Source organism: Acanthaster planci, linkage group LG01 (genome assembly GCF_054643075.1).
Source record: "Acanthaster planci isolate LZ-2023a linkage group LG01, COTS_SCS, whole genome shotgun sequence".
Lineage (NCBI taxonomy): Eukaryota > Metazoa > Echinodermata > Asteroidea > Valvatida > Acanthasteridae > Acanthaster > Acanthaster planci.
Genome location: NC_141777.1, coordinates 37,874,419 through 37,889,213, shown reverse-complemented (window position 1 = coordinate 37,889,213; position 14,795 = coordinate 37,874,419). Strand labels below are relative to the sequence as shown.

At 40.8% G+C, this 14,795-nt stretch overlaps 1 protein-coding gene across 3 annotated transcripts in view; it reads left to right on the top strand.

Annotated features, from left to right (window-relative positions):
• The window catches only part of LOC110980545 (poly [ADP-ribose] polymerase tankyrase-like), a 44,030-nt gene that overhangs the window by 4,462 nt on the left and 24,773 nt on the right, over positions 1 to 14,795 (top strand). For 2 of the 3 annotated variants that reach the window (XM_087137112.1, XM_087137119.1), the window contains exons 5-22: positions 471 to 936; positions 1,350 to 1,646; positions 2,110 to 2,143; positions 2,792 to 2,887; positions 3,432 to 3,560; positions 4,647 to 4,727; positions 5,400 to 5,563; positions 6,142 to 6,254; positions 6,665 to 6,771; positions 8,267 to 8,426; positions 9,149 to 9,357; positions 10,090 to 10,347; positions 10,715 to 10,861; positions 11,960 to 12,103; positions 12,438 to 12,494; positions 13,027 to 13,093; positions 14,087 to 14,247; positions 14,683 to 14,744. In XM_087137112.1, coding sequence (XP_086993238.1) covers positions 471 to 936; positions 1,350 to 1,646; positions 2,110 to 2,143; positions 2,792 to 2,887; positions 3,432 to 3,560; positions 4,647 to 4,727; positions 5,400 to 5,563; positions 6,142 to 6,254; positions 6,665 to 6,771; positions 8,267 to 8,426; positions 9,149 to 9,357; positions 10,090 to 10,347; positions 10,715 to 10,861; positions 11,960 to 12,103; positions 12,438 to 12,494; positions 13,027 to 13,093; positions 14,087 to 14,247; positions 14,683 to 14,744 — 2,752 coding nt within the window. The remainder of the gene's footprint in view (positions 1 to 470; positions 937 to 1,349; positions 1,647 to 2,109; positions 2,144 to 2,791; positions 2,888 to 3,431; positions 3,561 to 4,646; positions 4,728 to 5,399; positions 5,564 to 6,141; positions 6,255 to 6,664; positions 6,772 to 8,266; positions 8,427 to 9,148; positions 9,358 to 10,089; positions 10,348 to 10,714; positions 10,862 to 11,959; positions 12,104 to 12,437; positions 12,495 to 13,026; positions 13,094 to 14,086; positions 14,248 to 14,682; positions 14,745 to 14,795) is intronic. The other variant, XM_087137114.1, reaches the window with a different exon arrangement.

Here is a 14,795-nt window from a genome sequence, read left to right as displayed (position 1 = left end):
TTAATGTTTCTATAAACTTTGACCTTTATGTTTGTGTCTGAATTAATATGCCTAGGCAATGGTCTGGGCTGTGGTTTTTTACACAGGGATCATTTGTGGCACTGGACCAAATCCCCTGCCTCAATTAGAGTTAAGTCTCCATGAAAGAGAAGATGTCTTGGTGGGGACTCTTACTCTGCTTCAATGTCAGATTCACGTTAAGTTTACCTACATGTAATAGTAGGTTTTTAGCGGGCAAACAGATAAAAAATAGCCAAAGTATTAGCTGCAGGCACATTCTTGTAGCCACTTTCTTTTCATATACAGTGCTAAATACCAGTACCTTTTTTTCACAAATTTTCAGGACATGACGTGTTAAAGTGGTGACATTTTGTGACAGTGGCAACTTGTCACAGGAACCCTGAATAGTGAACAGCTGCTTTTGGCATTCTTTCTGTCAATGAATTTAAACCTTTACAATTGTATTTCAGTTAAGAAGTCCACCACGAGGCAAAATGCAAAGAGCAAAGTCAAGACCTCCACTAAAAAGGGAGGGGCTGGTAAACTTCAAAGGGGAGGTAGGAAAGGGGGAAAAGCAAGATCTGAGAAAGCCACCGGCATAAAGGACACAAAGGTTGTCAAGACCAAGAAGGTCAACTTTGGAAAGCTTAGTAGTCGGCAGATGGTGGCCACATCCAACACCAAGAAAAAGACTGTTGCAGGGGACCTGAAAGGAAAGGGCAAGCTGATGGTCAAACCAAAAACGTCCAACACCAAGAAAAGGACCGTTACCGGGGAGGCAAAACAAAAAGGGAAGCTGGTGGACAAGCCAAAGAAGGCAACCAACAAGAGTGGGCTTCAGGTGAAGGGGAAGAAAGTGGCTAAACATCCCAACAGCAGACTGACGCCAAACCTGAACATCAAAGTAGTGGACAAGGATCCGATGTTTGAAGTCAAGTATGTCCCAGTTGTAGATTAAAGTCAACCTATGTCTGTGTTAAGCATTTCTGAAAGACTCACTTTGGAGTCCCCAGGTGTGGAAACTGATTATGAAGCCTGTGCCCAATGAGCCTATCCAAGGCTTAGTTGCAAGTTGACACGTATACATGTACATCCTAATGGTGACTGTGAGTTCTGAATTTCAAAATAGTAAAATGCAGTGTCTGATTGGCATGACCTTCCAGGAGGGTAATACAGATTTTTGAAGGTTATAAGTAAGTGTTGCTTGAAAATGAGAGTTAAAGAACTTCTCATGTTGAATTACAGAGCCTGCTGCCATTTGGGGTTGAATGTTTATCAAGTCAGTCTGTTTGTCATTGCAAGTGAATATTTCAGAGGCTAAAAGCAGACTTTTTGTGTATTTGTCACAGGAATGAGAAGGAGATTCCCAAAGTGTCGGATTACGTCAACTGCAAGCGGGCTATCCGCGCCGTCTTGACCAAGGACAACGCCCTCTTGAAGAAATTGATCAATAACACCAAGGAGATCCCTTCTTTGTTCGTCAGGAGAAGTGTGTGTCTGCAGGATGATGCCCTGGACTATGCCCTCAAGATGGAGAACACCGACGCCCTCAAGCTGCTCATCGCAGAGAAATATTACAACCAAGACAAGCCACGCAAAGCAATGCCTGACCAACCATATCCATCGGACTTCACAGGATATTCAAAGTGGGTTCAACTGGAAATCACTCAAGTTTGAAGACTGGACATTTAGGTTTGAGCCCGTCAGAACCTTTCTGAAATCTGTCTGTTTTGGAGAAAGATTCATCGGGGGTCAATAAACAAACTCTAATTTTCACCATGAAATATTCAAATAATGTATACAAGCACCGCATCAGCACCCCTTCCTGTTTGCTCTGCTTCATGCAACAAAAGGACGTCTCTTTTGCACTGAATTAAGGTCTTGTTCCTACCTTTGGCAATCAGTATTCAAGGCATTAGTACATATATTTCCAAAGAACGTATCACTTGGTACCCATTCATAATATGATCATTATTAATTGATTTCTTAAAATTTTATCTGTCCCTTCTACAAAGGCATTTGGATATTGCTTAATGTATGTCTTTTTTGTGTGCTTTTGACATAATGCCATGTTTGGATGATGTGCTGTGATGGCATCCCATGCAACAGACCCTGTAAAGAAGGAAATGGTGCTTTAACCAAGGTAACAACTGAAGAGTTTTTGTGATTATCATCAGGCAGATTAAATTCTCAGTTCTGATTGATCGATCCACGGCAACAGCCATTGTGACATATAACTGAAAATTGCGCGGTCCATTACAAACGTTACATAATGCGTTATTCAAACTCAACACAATGCGCAATTTTTGCGCTAAAAGCAAAACACACGACTGCAAAATTTACTGTTAATTCAAAGGCGGTGTGTTAGCGCACTGAGGCCCTTATGACATTTTTACTGTTCATCAAGTTTACTTGAAGAGAAAAAAATCAGGCTCGTACTCGTGAAACACAGACGCACTACATTGTTCTATGTTTTCTGCATTTTTAGCTTTATGCCTACCTCACCAGCCCCAGCCCAGAATTGCTCCCTGAAAAATAAACTTTTGATGACCAAACCCCCCCTCCACCTGAACATTTTGCCTCCATTTCAAGTTGCAAGTATGAGCAAATTTGATTCAAAGAGTCAGAAGAGCAAAGTGGGGATTATATTTAGAAGTAATCATTTCTTTCGACACAATGACCATTTCTATGTGCAGAATACATGTATATCTGTTAATGTTGTACAATGTATATGGTTTTACTGAGATCAGTTCAAAAATTGTTTAAATGTGTCTTAAATCTTTTTATTCAGGACACTGAATGTGAAGATGACATCCAAAATATTGTACGATTTGATAAAGCTTTGAACCATGGTGTGTCGATTGATGCCATCTCTCTCTTAGCCGAGGTGAGTTTTTTTATTGGGGTGGGAATGTATGAGAATTGTTGCACTGAAAATGTAAAAATATGTACAGGTCTTTCCTGTATCTTGGCTAGTTCACGGACTTTCCTTCTAAGCGTCAAACCAGTGAAAGATGCATTTATGCTGAGGTTTTGTGCAATGCTCACCTTGGAAAATATCTGACTCTTCACTTTCGCCCAGAAGCAAATTCACTTGAAAAGTTTGAAAAAGAAGCAGCCTTGTAAGATACTTGAAATCTGATATTACAAAATGGTTAAAGACAGCAGACGCACATTAACTGCTATGTTAGTTGCTGAAAATGGAAAAAAATTGTTTGCCAGTTTACAGAAAAGCATAGAATGCCTATTGTGAATACAGGAAACTTGCAAGCTCGGGATGATGAGAAAGCTTGTATTTGAAAGGCTTTCTGCAACACAGTGGAAAGATTTCTGGTTCAAGGATATGGTTCTGAGAAGAATCTTTTTTAGGAAAAATTTGACAGTTCAAGTCATAGCGTAGTATAATAATTTTTGGTGACGTTTTGTTGAAGGGTTCAGGCTATGACTGTACAGGCATGATTCATCGCGCTGTGAGAGCAGGCCACCACAAGTTGGCCTCACAAATGATGAACAAATTCAAAGGTCGTAGAGGGAACGGCTTCATCAAACTTCACGAGGAGGTAGAATGATAGTTATAAATATTCTTTGCATGCGGAACCCCCTCCCGCGGAAATTTCACATAGTTAAGTTGAAGTTTAATCAATGTGCAAAATTGTCCCAACCATTTTAAGGTGAGACGCTTCCTTGCTTAACTTGATGGCCATATTATTTGAGCAGCTAGCAAAAATAAAAGAACTGCTGTATTTTGTGTATCCTGTGGGTTGCCGGGCTCCTTCGGAAGTGTTGTTGTCTTATCTTGATGGGCATACATTGAAAAAGGGGAGAGGTTCGCACAAAGATCGTGTGAAGAGGTCATGAAATTTTATGCTGGTACAATTTGGTATACAATACATTCCCTTGTGTGCTGCTTAGATCACACTGGCCTCCCTTTGAACTGTTTTTTTTGGTCAAGTATTTTGCTATATTTGAAATCTTTCTTTTTAAATTAGTGCCATTTCAGAAGATTAAATAGGGGAATAAATATGTGCTTGGCCGGTCTTAAACGCATGTTAAAGGCCACCTCAGGAGAATGGACACGACTAATGCCCAAGCCGCAGGTGAGGGCATTATCGGCATTCAGTCTCCTGAGTAAGGTCTTAAATATTAGTTTAAGATTCCCATTCATAAATACCTTTTTATTCTGAGAGTCAAAAGAAGTCAACAAATGATGGATTTCCAACAATTTTATTCTAAAACACCCCTGTCCATCTTATGGTGTATTACTTTTGAAAGTTGTCCAATAGAACCCCCTTCAATGAACTTGGCGCGCGCTTGGTGCGTCTCGTGCTCACAGACTCCTGACCAATCAGAACCCATTAAACTGTCTCATATCCATGTGCCAGTACGTGATTTACGCAGCAGGCATTATCACTTCTCACTGGGCATTTTCACATGTTAATACGCAGTCACATGAAATGTTTTGACCAATAGGAATAGAAAAGCTGTCCCAGGTATTTATGGGTATTTGTTAAACATGGGATAAACTCAACTGACTCAACACAAACAGACAAAAACGAAGAATGTGATAAGAATTCAAAACAGTCTCAATGCTTTTGAAGTATTTCTGGTGTTGATGCTCCTTCTGTAACGTTTTGTTTTGCTAATAGGTTTTGTCAGCCACAAAACCTGAACAGCTGACTTCTTTTAAAGCTGAAGTAGTCACCAAGAAATCCTACAAGAATCAGAGGGCAAGTATACATGTACATTCATTAGCCCTGACCCTCCCAGACCCATGAAAAAGCCACTGGGAGATTTCAGTGGATTATACCGGATTGAGGAAGGCAGAGACTGCTTACATGTTCAATGCTTGGAGCTTGCTGTCCCTTGCGAGTTCTAAACAAGATGGAGGATTTTGGAAGACTGGGGAAGGTTCCTACAGTAAAATGTTTGAAGTGATTTGGAATGAGTTATTAACAGTGTCCAATGCGGTCACTGACCAAATTGGGAAATTTTTTGAAGGATTTGGAAAACTGCTTGAAACTTGCCTTACAATAAAAAAATTGAATGCAGTGACAGATCATAGAAGGGGAGTAAATCTTACATTTAGTACTAAGATATTTTTAACTTCTGAAATGTACACATGTATATCACATTCAGGTATTTAAATTGAATATAATGAAGGAAATCAAATACATGTAGAAGCAGAAAGTGTAAAACCTGAATTGCTTATTGTTTAGTGGCCAAAGTAGTTGTAAATTATCAAAATTGTCAAAATAGTTGTACCTACAGTTGGTTGCCTTCCAATCCAATGATAAAGTTTTAAGCATGGCATAAAAATAATCCTCTCTTATTTGAGCAATTAACACACCAACATGTGTTACCAGGGAGATGATACTTTCTGTTGTACAAATTGTTCATAGATAACTCCTCTGCACTGTGCAGCCATCAACCCCAACCCTAAGATCATAGCCAAGTTGTTGTCAGTGTCCCCAGACATATCGTTTCCCGACCAAGCAGGCTTCACTCCCATCCACTATGCTGCAGCATGCAAGAGCAGTGGTCCCTTGGAACTCCTGCTGAAAAGGTATCAATCAAATTGCAGAATAGAACCCCCTAGGGTGTATGTAAAATCATATTAAGATAAGAGGATTGAGGACAGATAGGGTTAATAACAAGGAAAGGTTTGGTAAGTGACCATTAACAATGGTAGCAGAACAAATTTTTAAGGGGGGGGCTTTTGTGAGATATCAGGCATCAGCCATTGATGGACCTGCCAAAAGTAGGGAGGGGCATTACCCCACTTTGAAAAGGTTGGGGGGGCAGTGGCGCCCTGGTGCCCTGCTGCCACCAGTGACCATTAGCCAATGGTTAAATGTTTAATAGTCAACTACTGTTAATTTTGCCCATTGTACATAGATTACCAGCTGAATGCTACAGTACCAGGTTGGCTAATGATCATCGATTAAAGTTGTCTCTGCTTGCAAATTTCTTCCACCGTTTTACTTTCGTGTTTAATAAGTGCAGAAAGAATGTTGTCATTACAAGAGTCTGTGCTGATATTTTCCAACAAACTTTTGAACAACAAGAACAATGCACACAAACGTTTTGATGGCTCAACACCGATGCCTGTGCTTGACCTTTGTTCTTGCCTTTTCTTTTCAGTGGTGTGGACGCTGAAACGCCACAACCCAAGAAACTGGTAACCCCACTAATGATAGCTGCAAAGCATGGCCGGACTAAGAACGTTGAAGTTCTTCTCAAGAAAAGAAAACCTAGTGCGTTCAGACATTAATGACAACCGTCTTAAACCCTAATATTACACACAAAAATGCTTAGCATAACATTGCAAGGCACCTGTCCAAAAACTGGTAAAGGGGGCGGGGAATAGGGGATGGAAGTAGGAAGAAAAGAAGATCTTGCATTGCTGCCTTGTTATTAAATTTGGATATGGCCACCTCTCCCTTTTTGGAGAAAGTGGAGAAACTATCAACGGAAATTATTTGGATGGTTAAGCGTCTGACATACTTTACACACTTTGACTCAGCGGTGATGCCATCATTATGTTAAAAGGCTTCCAGCCAGGAAGTCAAACCCTTATGAGCTTAATCCGATGCTCGATGTCATTTATTGTCAGCATCATTATAGGTCAGTTTCAGGTTGTGTTCTATTTCGTATTTTGTACCAGTTTCAGCTTCTGACCCTCACCCGACACCACCAAAGAGGTTGGGGGTGACCAGGATCATCAAGAGCAAGCACTTTGCCATCCATTATGCTGCAGAGGGTGGACATGTGGTATGTCATTTGCTAATGACAAATTTAGTCGTCCATACCAGGGGCTGCATGTTGCTCTGAGACAGAGGTTGTTGGTAGCACCATGTAATTAAGGGCCCCGAGCTTGACCAAGAGAGGGCACAATTTCTGTTGCCACGAAGGCTCCTCTGGTGGTAACTGCATATTGCTGTTCACAACAAGTGTTGCAGTCACATCGCTACCAACAAAATGAAGACTGCCCACCAACATGGCTCTTTTCAACTGCTGAGGGGTACTTCTGCTCAAGGTGGAATCTCTCAGGAGACGATGGACAGAGCTTACTGTCTGGAAACCTGAATCCTCCTTGTCCTTACAAAAGGCATTTCCTGTTACCCTTAGGGACCTTTGTCTCATTTCAGTGTCTATGCCCAGAATTCAAACCTTCAAATCATATTTGCTGGGGTTTTTGCACTTTATGTGATGAAAAATGAGGGAGGAAAGATATTTGTTGAGAATTTTTTTCAATTTCCCTCACATTCCCAGTAGATCCAAAACATGACGGCATCGTGCTTTGTTCACATGTGTGCTTTCTTATGGGGGATCAGTGGATCGTGTCCCGCGTCAATGCTACAGGAAAGCATGCATAACAAAGCTCGACATTATGTTCCTGGTCTATGCCCTGAACTTATGTCAAAAGACATAAGCATTTTTACCAACCAGTTTGGGGCAAAAATTCACTTTTAACCACTTGCTGCCGCGGAGCCCTGTTTTGAGCACCCTGTGTTTATACGCAGAGCTGGGGTGCCCAAATTGGGACAAAAGAGCTGGTCCGTGCAACATAAAGACCGTACTTTGAACAAAAGACCTGCTGCTGGGAAAGGCCATCATTTTTCGGCTTGCATTTTTTGAAGGTAATCCACCACTGTTTTTAATCAGTATACCACTGTTTTGGGCATAGCGTGCCCGCGGATTAGTACCGCAGACAGAAGTACTCCAGGGCCCCCATTGATGAGCAACACAGCATCGCTGCATGCTAATCCAGCCATGTTTGAAAAGACCCCACTTGCATTCCCTGTGGACAAAGGAAATTACGCAACATCTCACAGTTCTGGCTCTCTTTACAGGGTGGCAGCCCTGACTGAAATGTTCAGGGGTCAATAAAGGTTACCTGTCAGCTTAGAGTATCCTCGAAAGAGTCATTTGTGCGGGTGTAAACGTCCATTAAATGAAATTATGAATTTCTGAAGAATTTTGAAAACTGAAAATCTTGAAAATCGCCCGTTCGTGTGTGCTGCAGGTTTAAAAGCACCCGGCAGCCTGTGGTATTGTTAATTATTTCGACTAACTAGCATATTTTTTGTGCACTCTACATGTACTTAAAATATTGAACAGTGGGGGTAAATTCAGGATTGTTGAATGATGAACATAACAAAGGAGATAATTAAAGGCAAACCAGACAGCTGTGGTTGTAATTGGTAGAGTGCTCAACCAGTGGGTTACTACATTGTAATTCCTCTGCATATCTGTGGAATTCCAGGACTGTGTCAGGAGCCTAGTCAAATATGGAGACGCGGTTGACATGAAGACGTCACACAAGAACAACAAGCTGACACCACTCATGATTGCTGCCGAACGGGGACACCTCCAGCTGGCCAAAGTCCTCATTGAGGAGCTGGATGCGGAGATTGAGAAAAGAGGTTGATGCTTTTAACTTTTCAAGGGCATCACTGTGCCTTCACTATATTGGTATCGGATGAATTATAAAAGGCCAAAATTTGGAATTTTTTGTTCTAAAAAAATTGTGTCTGTGGAAGTCTGCGATGGCATGTCAGGCGGCCTTGAATCCAAACTTTAAAAACCCTCCAGGAGATTGCCAGACCACACACTAGGGACAAGGCCACTATGTTTGCAGGCTCATGTTTGTCAGTTGTAAATGTTGGAAGCTGACCTCATCAAGGAATTGGACACTTTTTGAAACTCCTGGCCTTCTGCTCCTGATTTTCTTTAAAGACCTTATGCAAGAATTATTTGTATTTGTTAAGTGTGTAAATGTAAGGGTCCTTAGTTTACATTTCCAATTAAAATTCTGTCTCCTATGTATTGTCTATAACCCCTGTCATGTTGAACAAACGTGTAAGTTTACGTTTGTTATGTAAATTCCACCATACAATCACCTTATATGTTTTTTCTTTTTTGTTTTAATTGTCTTTTATATTATTATGTAAATTGAAATGTAAGCTTACCTGTGTATACTGATTAATCCTATCTATGTCACCCTTTTTTTTTTAATTCTGTTGTATTTCAGCAATTCAGCCCTTGGGCTTCTATTGGCAGTTTGAATTAAATAAACCAGCAATAATAATAATAATAATAAAAATTTGGAAAGTTAAAAAACATCTTCACTAATTTGACTAACCAGATAGGTTCAAGCGCACCTCTCTGATGCTGGCCTGCATGAACGGTCACTACCCAGTGGCTACTCTACTCCTGAGGAAAGGAGCTGATCCTAACGCCAAGGACTCCTCAGGAAACACTCCAGTCCACTATGCGTCTGCTTATGGCTGGTGGCACTGCCTCAAACTACTCCTCCAAGCTGGTGGGGATCCAAACATCTTAAATACAGACGAGGTATTGGTACCACTAATCAGACTTTTGTCATCATAGTTTGGGTCGTAATGTGGCAATTTTTACATTGCGACAACTCTGAAGTGTTGCGTTTTTGGAATAATATGATTTAAGATTCAAAATTTGCGGCAGACTTGTAACGCTGTCTTCATTGTCAGTCATAACCCCCCTGTAATTTGCACTTGCACACTATAAGATGAGCATGAATTGGAAAATAAATAAACTAAAATCACTTTGTATTAATTTGGAAATTTCTTATGCTCAATTTATTCGGGGTTTCCCCAATTCAATATGAGTTTGGCTCAGGTTATGGCAATTCACTAACAATAACTCATTGAAATTACTGAATGCCCCGTACTTTCTATGCGCTTGAAAACCAACGGACATTGAGGCTTTGGTCACAAGATGGCCATTTCTTATTGTACTACCTGAACTCACATCATTTCGTGAACACTCTGAAACAGGAAGGAGCCTACTTTGCTATAATTACATGTAAAGCCTCACTTTTAAACTTTCAGTCACTTGGAAATTGAAAGTGACGTAACTTCATTATTCAGAAGTACCCATGGTAACACAAGGATAGTTGTCTGCAGTTTGCCCCATTGTGTCATCTTTGTTCCCAACATGAATCAAGTTTTAGAACATTTTTACAGATTGCCAACATTTTCAAGAGTGCTAAATTGTAAATGAGGCCAGTTTGCAGTAACCTGATGCAGAGATGTCGTTCCGCTCCAGTTGTACAATACCCAGATAACTCCCCTGGGTGCTGCCTACATGAAGGGCCACTTTGGGTGCGCAGAGCTCCTGCTGGGCCACCCTGGGATAAACATCAACCGCCGAAACGACGAGTGTGAGACGCTGCTGCTGACGGCATGCTCAAAGTCCACAACTGAGGAGTCACTTAGACAGCTGAAGCTGTTCGTTGAGAATGGAGCTGACATCCACGCATCAGACCTGCATGGAAGGACACCCTTCAGAGTTGCAATAAAAAATGTAAGGATCTCATGGTTTTCATTTGACCCTGCCATTTGTGGATCCTGGGGTCCAATGGGGGCTATGTCCCCCCTGCTGAAAAGGGGGGAGCAATTTTTAAATTCTTTTAGAAGGGAAAGATGATGCCTTTCCTTCACAAAGCATGTAGAAAGCCCCTAAATATAGCCTCGCCCCTGAGAAAGGCCATAAAATGTGGAATCAAGAGATTTCAAAAATTTCTTCAGCTCCTCTCCCCCCAAAATGCCCCCCCAAATATGGTTCTCATTCTGCAGCTCGATTCACCTGTAATTGTGAATCCAGCTAGGTTAAAGGATTTTTTAAAATCCTACTGTACCTACATTTCAATCATATGATATTCTGTTTGTAGGGTATGATCGACTTGCTGAAGTTTTTTCTGAGTAAGAATGCCAACATACCATTGGATGAAGACATTGCTGGTGACAATTTACTGCACTTTATTGCTGGGTCTCGTATTGACGCCTACGATGAAATCTTCAAGTTGCTAATTGAGAATGTGAGTCCAATCTCCCTTCCCCTTGCCCCATTCCAGAAACTGCTTCATACAACAAGAGAATATTGCTTAGCAACTTTTGATAACATGCTTAACATGAAAGTAGCCGCACACCTGTCAATGGCAATATGCATTAAATGGACTGTTGGCTGGTAATGTGTTACATACGGACACACCAAACAATGAGAGCCCTGAGCATCACATGCGACAGCAAAGCAAAATTATGGAAAGAGCAGTGGGATAGTACGGAGCTCTTGAAGTGCCATCAGATTTTTTGAGATTATTTTTGGGATAATGACATAATAAGGCAAGATGTGAAAATCCTGAGATACATGTAATTTATCACGGGACGGCGACATTGTAAAAAGTTGGATGACAACGCCCTTTATCCACGACCTCCTGCAACTAGCGCAAACCTCTTAACCACTCAACCACCGAGCTTGCCAGGCTCAGCTGGCTGGTCCGAGTCAGATGTAGCAAGGGATACCACAAACTATAACCAGATGTACTTTGTAGCGTGAGATGTTAATTCTAATATGGGTTTTGCCCTAACACCTAATACTGGTTCAAACCATATGCATGCACGGTACATACTTTCCCCTACCCCTTTCCCCTTTTTTGTGTCAGGAATGCATGATGTTTTACATCAACAGCTACCCTAACCTTAAGTCTTAAATGTCGTCATTTTGAGTTACTTCCTGTCCTGGTACCCAAGTTACTAAGAATCAGTGATGTGTTCTTGGGCTATGTATTTGTGCATTTTCTCTTCAGTTAAAATGATTAATCTTGACAGTTTTGAGTTAGATTATATGTAGCTGTATGTGTAGAGTGCAACGGCCATCTTGGAAGTGTTCCTGGTCTACTCATGCATATCCATATGGAATGACAGGACGATTTTCCAAGGTGGCTTCCAGTGCTCTCGATCTGTTTGTCACACAGTTTTACCAAGAGTTCGCAATGGGTTCAATCTCAATTTATAATCTTATGGTTTTTTAACAGGTCTTCTGATAGCACCAAGTATACAGTGTTTTTAACATGCATGAGTGAAGGCCGAGACAACCAGTGAACATTACATCTAATAGATATTTTTATTTCGTTCAGGAAAAGACCAGAGACTGTAAAGGTGGCAAGCGGACGCAGAGGAGTAAAGGGTCAAAGGTTACAACTCTGAAGGAAGCTGCCCGGAGGAAGAACAATGAAGGATGCACCCCATTACTCAAATGCATCACTGATCACTTAAACTGGGTATTGTGCGTAACACACTATACTTAGCCCTCTATGAAGTGCCAGAAAACGATGTCTAGATGAGCACAGGCAAATGCCACAGTGTGTCCAAAGAAAGTGTCGGTCTAAATATTCTTGTAAAACTGCAGAGGGAATTGTGACATTTTTTAGTTGTGCTTAAACTCCTATGATGAGTATTCCTCAGAGTCCTTCAAGGCCAACCATTTTACAGACTTTGATATCTAAGATGAATTATTAATTTCACTGTCGTTAGAAAGGAGACGAGACCTTTTGTTGCAGCAATTTTTTTCAGGTGGCATATTAATATATTGTTTATTTCCCACCTTCCCTGAAGAAATTCTGTGGTCGGCACAAGAGTATCGAATGTCCCATATGGAATGCTGTAGTAAAGGTTAGTAACTTTGATATCATAATTAAAGCATATTATAATCAAGTAAAACAAAGATATGTAATACAAATCTGCTGCAAACTGCTTGCTGACTACAATGACCTGAAATACAAATCACAATAAGGAGGGCCTGAGGTTTCAATCCTAGCAGAATCTTTCTCAAAATCTTTGAATGCGAATTCTGATCCGATTTCCAGTCATTTTCTTATGTGTATACGTGATACGGTCCAACTCCAACTTCTTTTTTTCGGTTTCAAGTTGCCTCAACAGTTGACAAGTAACAAGGCTGTTGAAAGCAACCATGTTGGTTCCAAATACATGGAATAGTGTACAGTAAGCTGCAAATAATGTCATTCAAGTGTTCTGATGTAATGCCTGAAGATGTGGCGAACAATAATTCATAGTCAAGTTGAAATGTTACTGGTTTGTGATGTTTTATAGCTTTTTGGGAGTTTAATATTTTAAATTTTCTTCTTTTTATTTTCTGATCTTCCCGCTCTTCTGGTATTGCTGTATCTCCTAACATTGCTCATAGGCATTGATAAATCTTTGCGAATCAGACATCAATGCAGTTGTGGAAAAGGACCTTAGAAATGTGCCACGTAAGTACGGAAACCTTATGACATACAGACTAGTTCATACATTATGAAACATTTATTGGATTGGATGGACTTTGTACGTGTTCAGCTTTCAATTCACCTGGTGACTTTAACACTTGACGTTTCCAATTTTCATGTGAGTAATTATTAACGCACTCTAACTCTAGACTTGCTGTCAGTCCAAAGCTCTAAAATATCTTTCATGGTTCTTCTGAGTAGTCTTCAAAGGAATAGATTTGTTTTTACATTATAGCTGAAAACTATATTGTAGACGTTACCATGCAGGAAGGTAGTCTTGAATACGAGCTTGTGTTAAACCAACCGATCACTGTTTACTGACTGGATTGTACCCATGCCAGTCATTGTGCGCAAGCAAAAGAAAACAATTGCATTGTTAATGATATTGGAAATTTACCTGAACACTCACGATGTATTATGAAAGGTTATACATGAACAATCAAGTCCATGCAGTGCAACCTGAAACGGTCATGATGCGACAGCCAATCATGATGGAGATCTTAAGAAGTAAACTAGATGGGTTTGCGGTATCACCATGGATATATCTCTTTTTTTGAGTATATGGGGTTCTGAAAAGAACCGGTGGTACTCACCATTTTGGACAGTATGCTCTGTCCATCGTCAGGAGATTGCAGGGAGTCTAGTGGTGAGGCAGCTTGTATTGTGTGTAGAGGGCAGTGAGGTGTGGAGAGGATGCTAACTCTGGTTCCAAGCACAGTTAGGTCCTCTAAAGATGGTACCTAGTGACTTCAGCCTCAATCTAGATGTGCCATCCAGTCAGGGTCTGTTGTTTCTGTTGGATCCAGATGGCAATCAGTGATCCGAGGTTGGATCACTGACACCAGAACCCACCTCATGGATGGAGCAAACTAGCGTTTGGGATCACTGATCGAAATCCAGATGTGCATGAAGCAAACAGGCCTCTTGTGTAAGGGATCAGTGATTAAACCCCATTTATGTTGGGAAATGAATTCACAGGAAACTCATGTGCTCTACACATGCTTGCGTCTAAGGAACCAAGCAACGTCTTTTCAACAATCATGGCGATGAAGCCCAAACTGGATGTAGTGAATGCCGAAGGATACACGCCCTTGTTGTGTGCCATTGTTGGTCAACAAGCTCAAAATGTGATAACACTGGTATGTACTAGGCTTACATTAATGTGAGAACAGAAAGTAACATGAAGAATTGATTCCAATAAAGTGTTGAAATCTTTTGGAGATTCGTACATTTTTGTTTATTGTGATTATTGTGAATTCCATTCACTCCTTAAATGAGCATCTTTTCTTCGACTGTATTAATATTAAACCTAGATTTAGACCATGAAAACCTGAAATGTTAGGAAGCCAGGTTGGTATTTCAAATAGGCAAGGTCTTCTAGGAACAAAGCATGCATGCAAGTGGGCTCATGGTCAGCTCAGGCTGATAGAGCAGACCGTGCATTGCATGTTGCTGTTCCTGAATGACCACTGGCACTCTTCATTTTGGGTATGCGCTGTTTGAATACCAAACTGACTTGAAAATCGATTATCATGTTACTGTGGTAACGGAGGGGTGTTTTCCATTCCTTTCAGCTCGCAGCAGGTGCTGACCCTAACTGTTCAGACAAACACAATGTGCTGCTTCTGGCAATTAAGTAAGTACATGTATCAGCGGCATGTACAATGACATTGAAGAGAGTCACTCA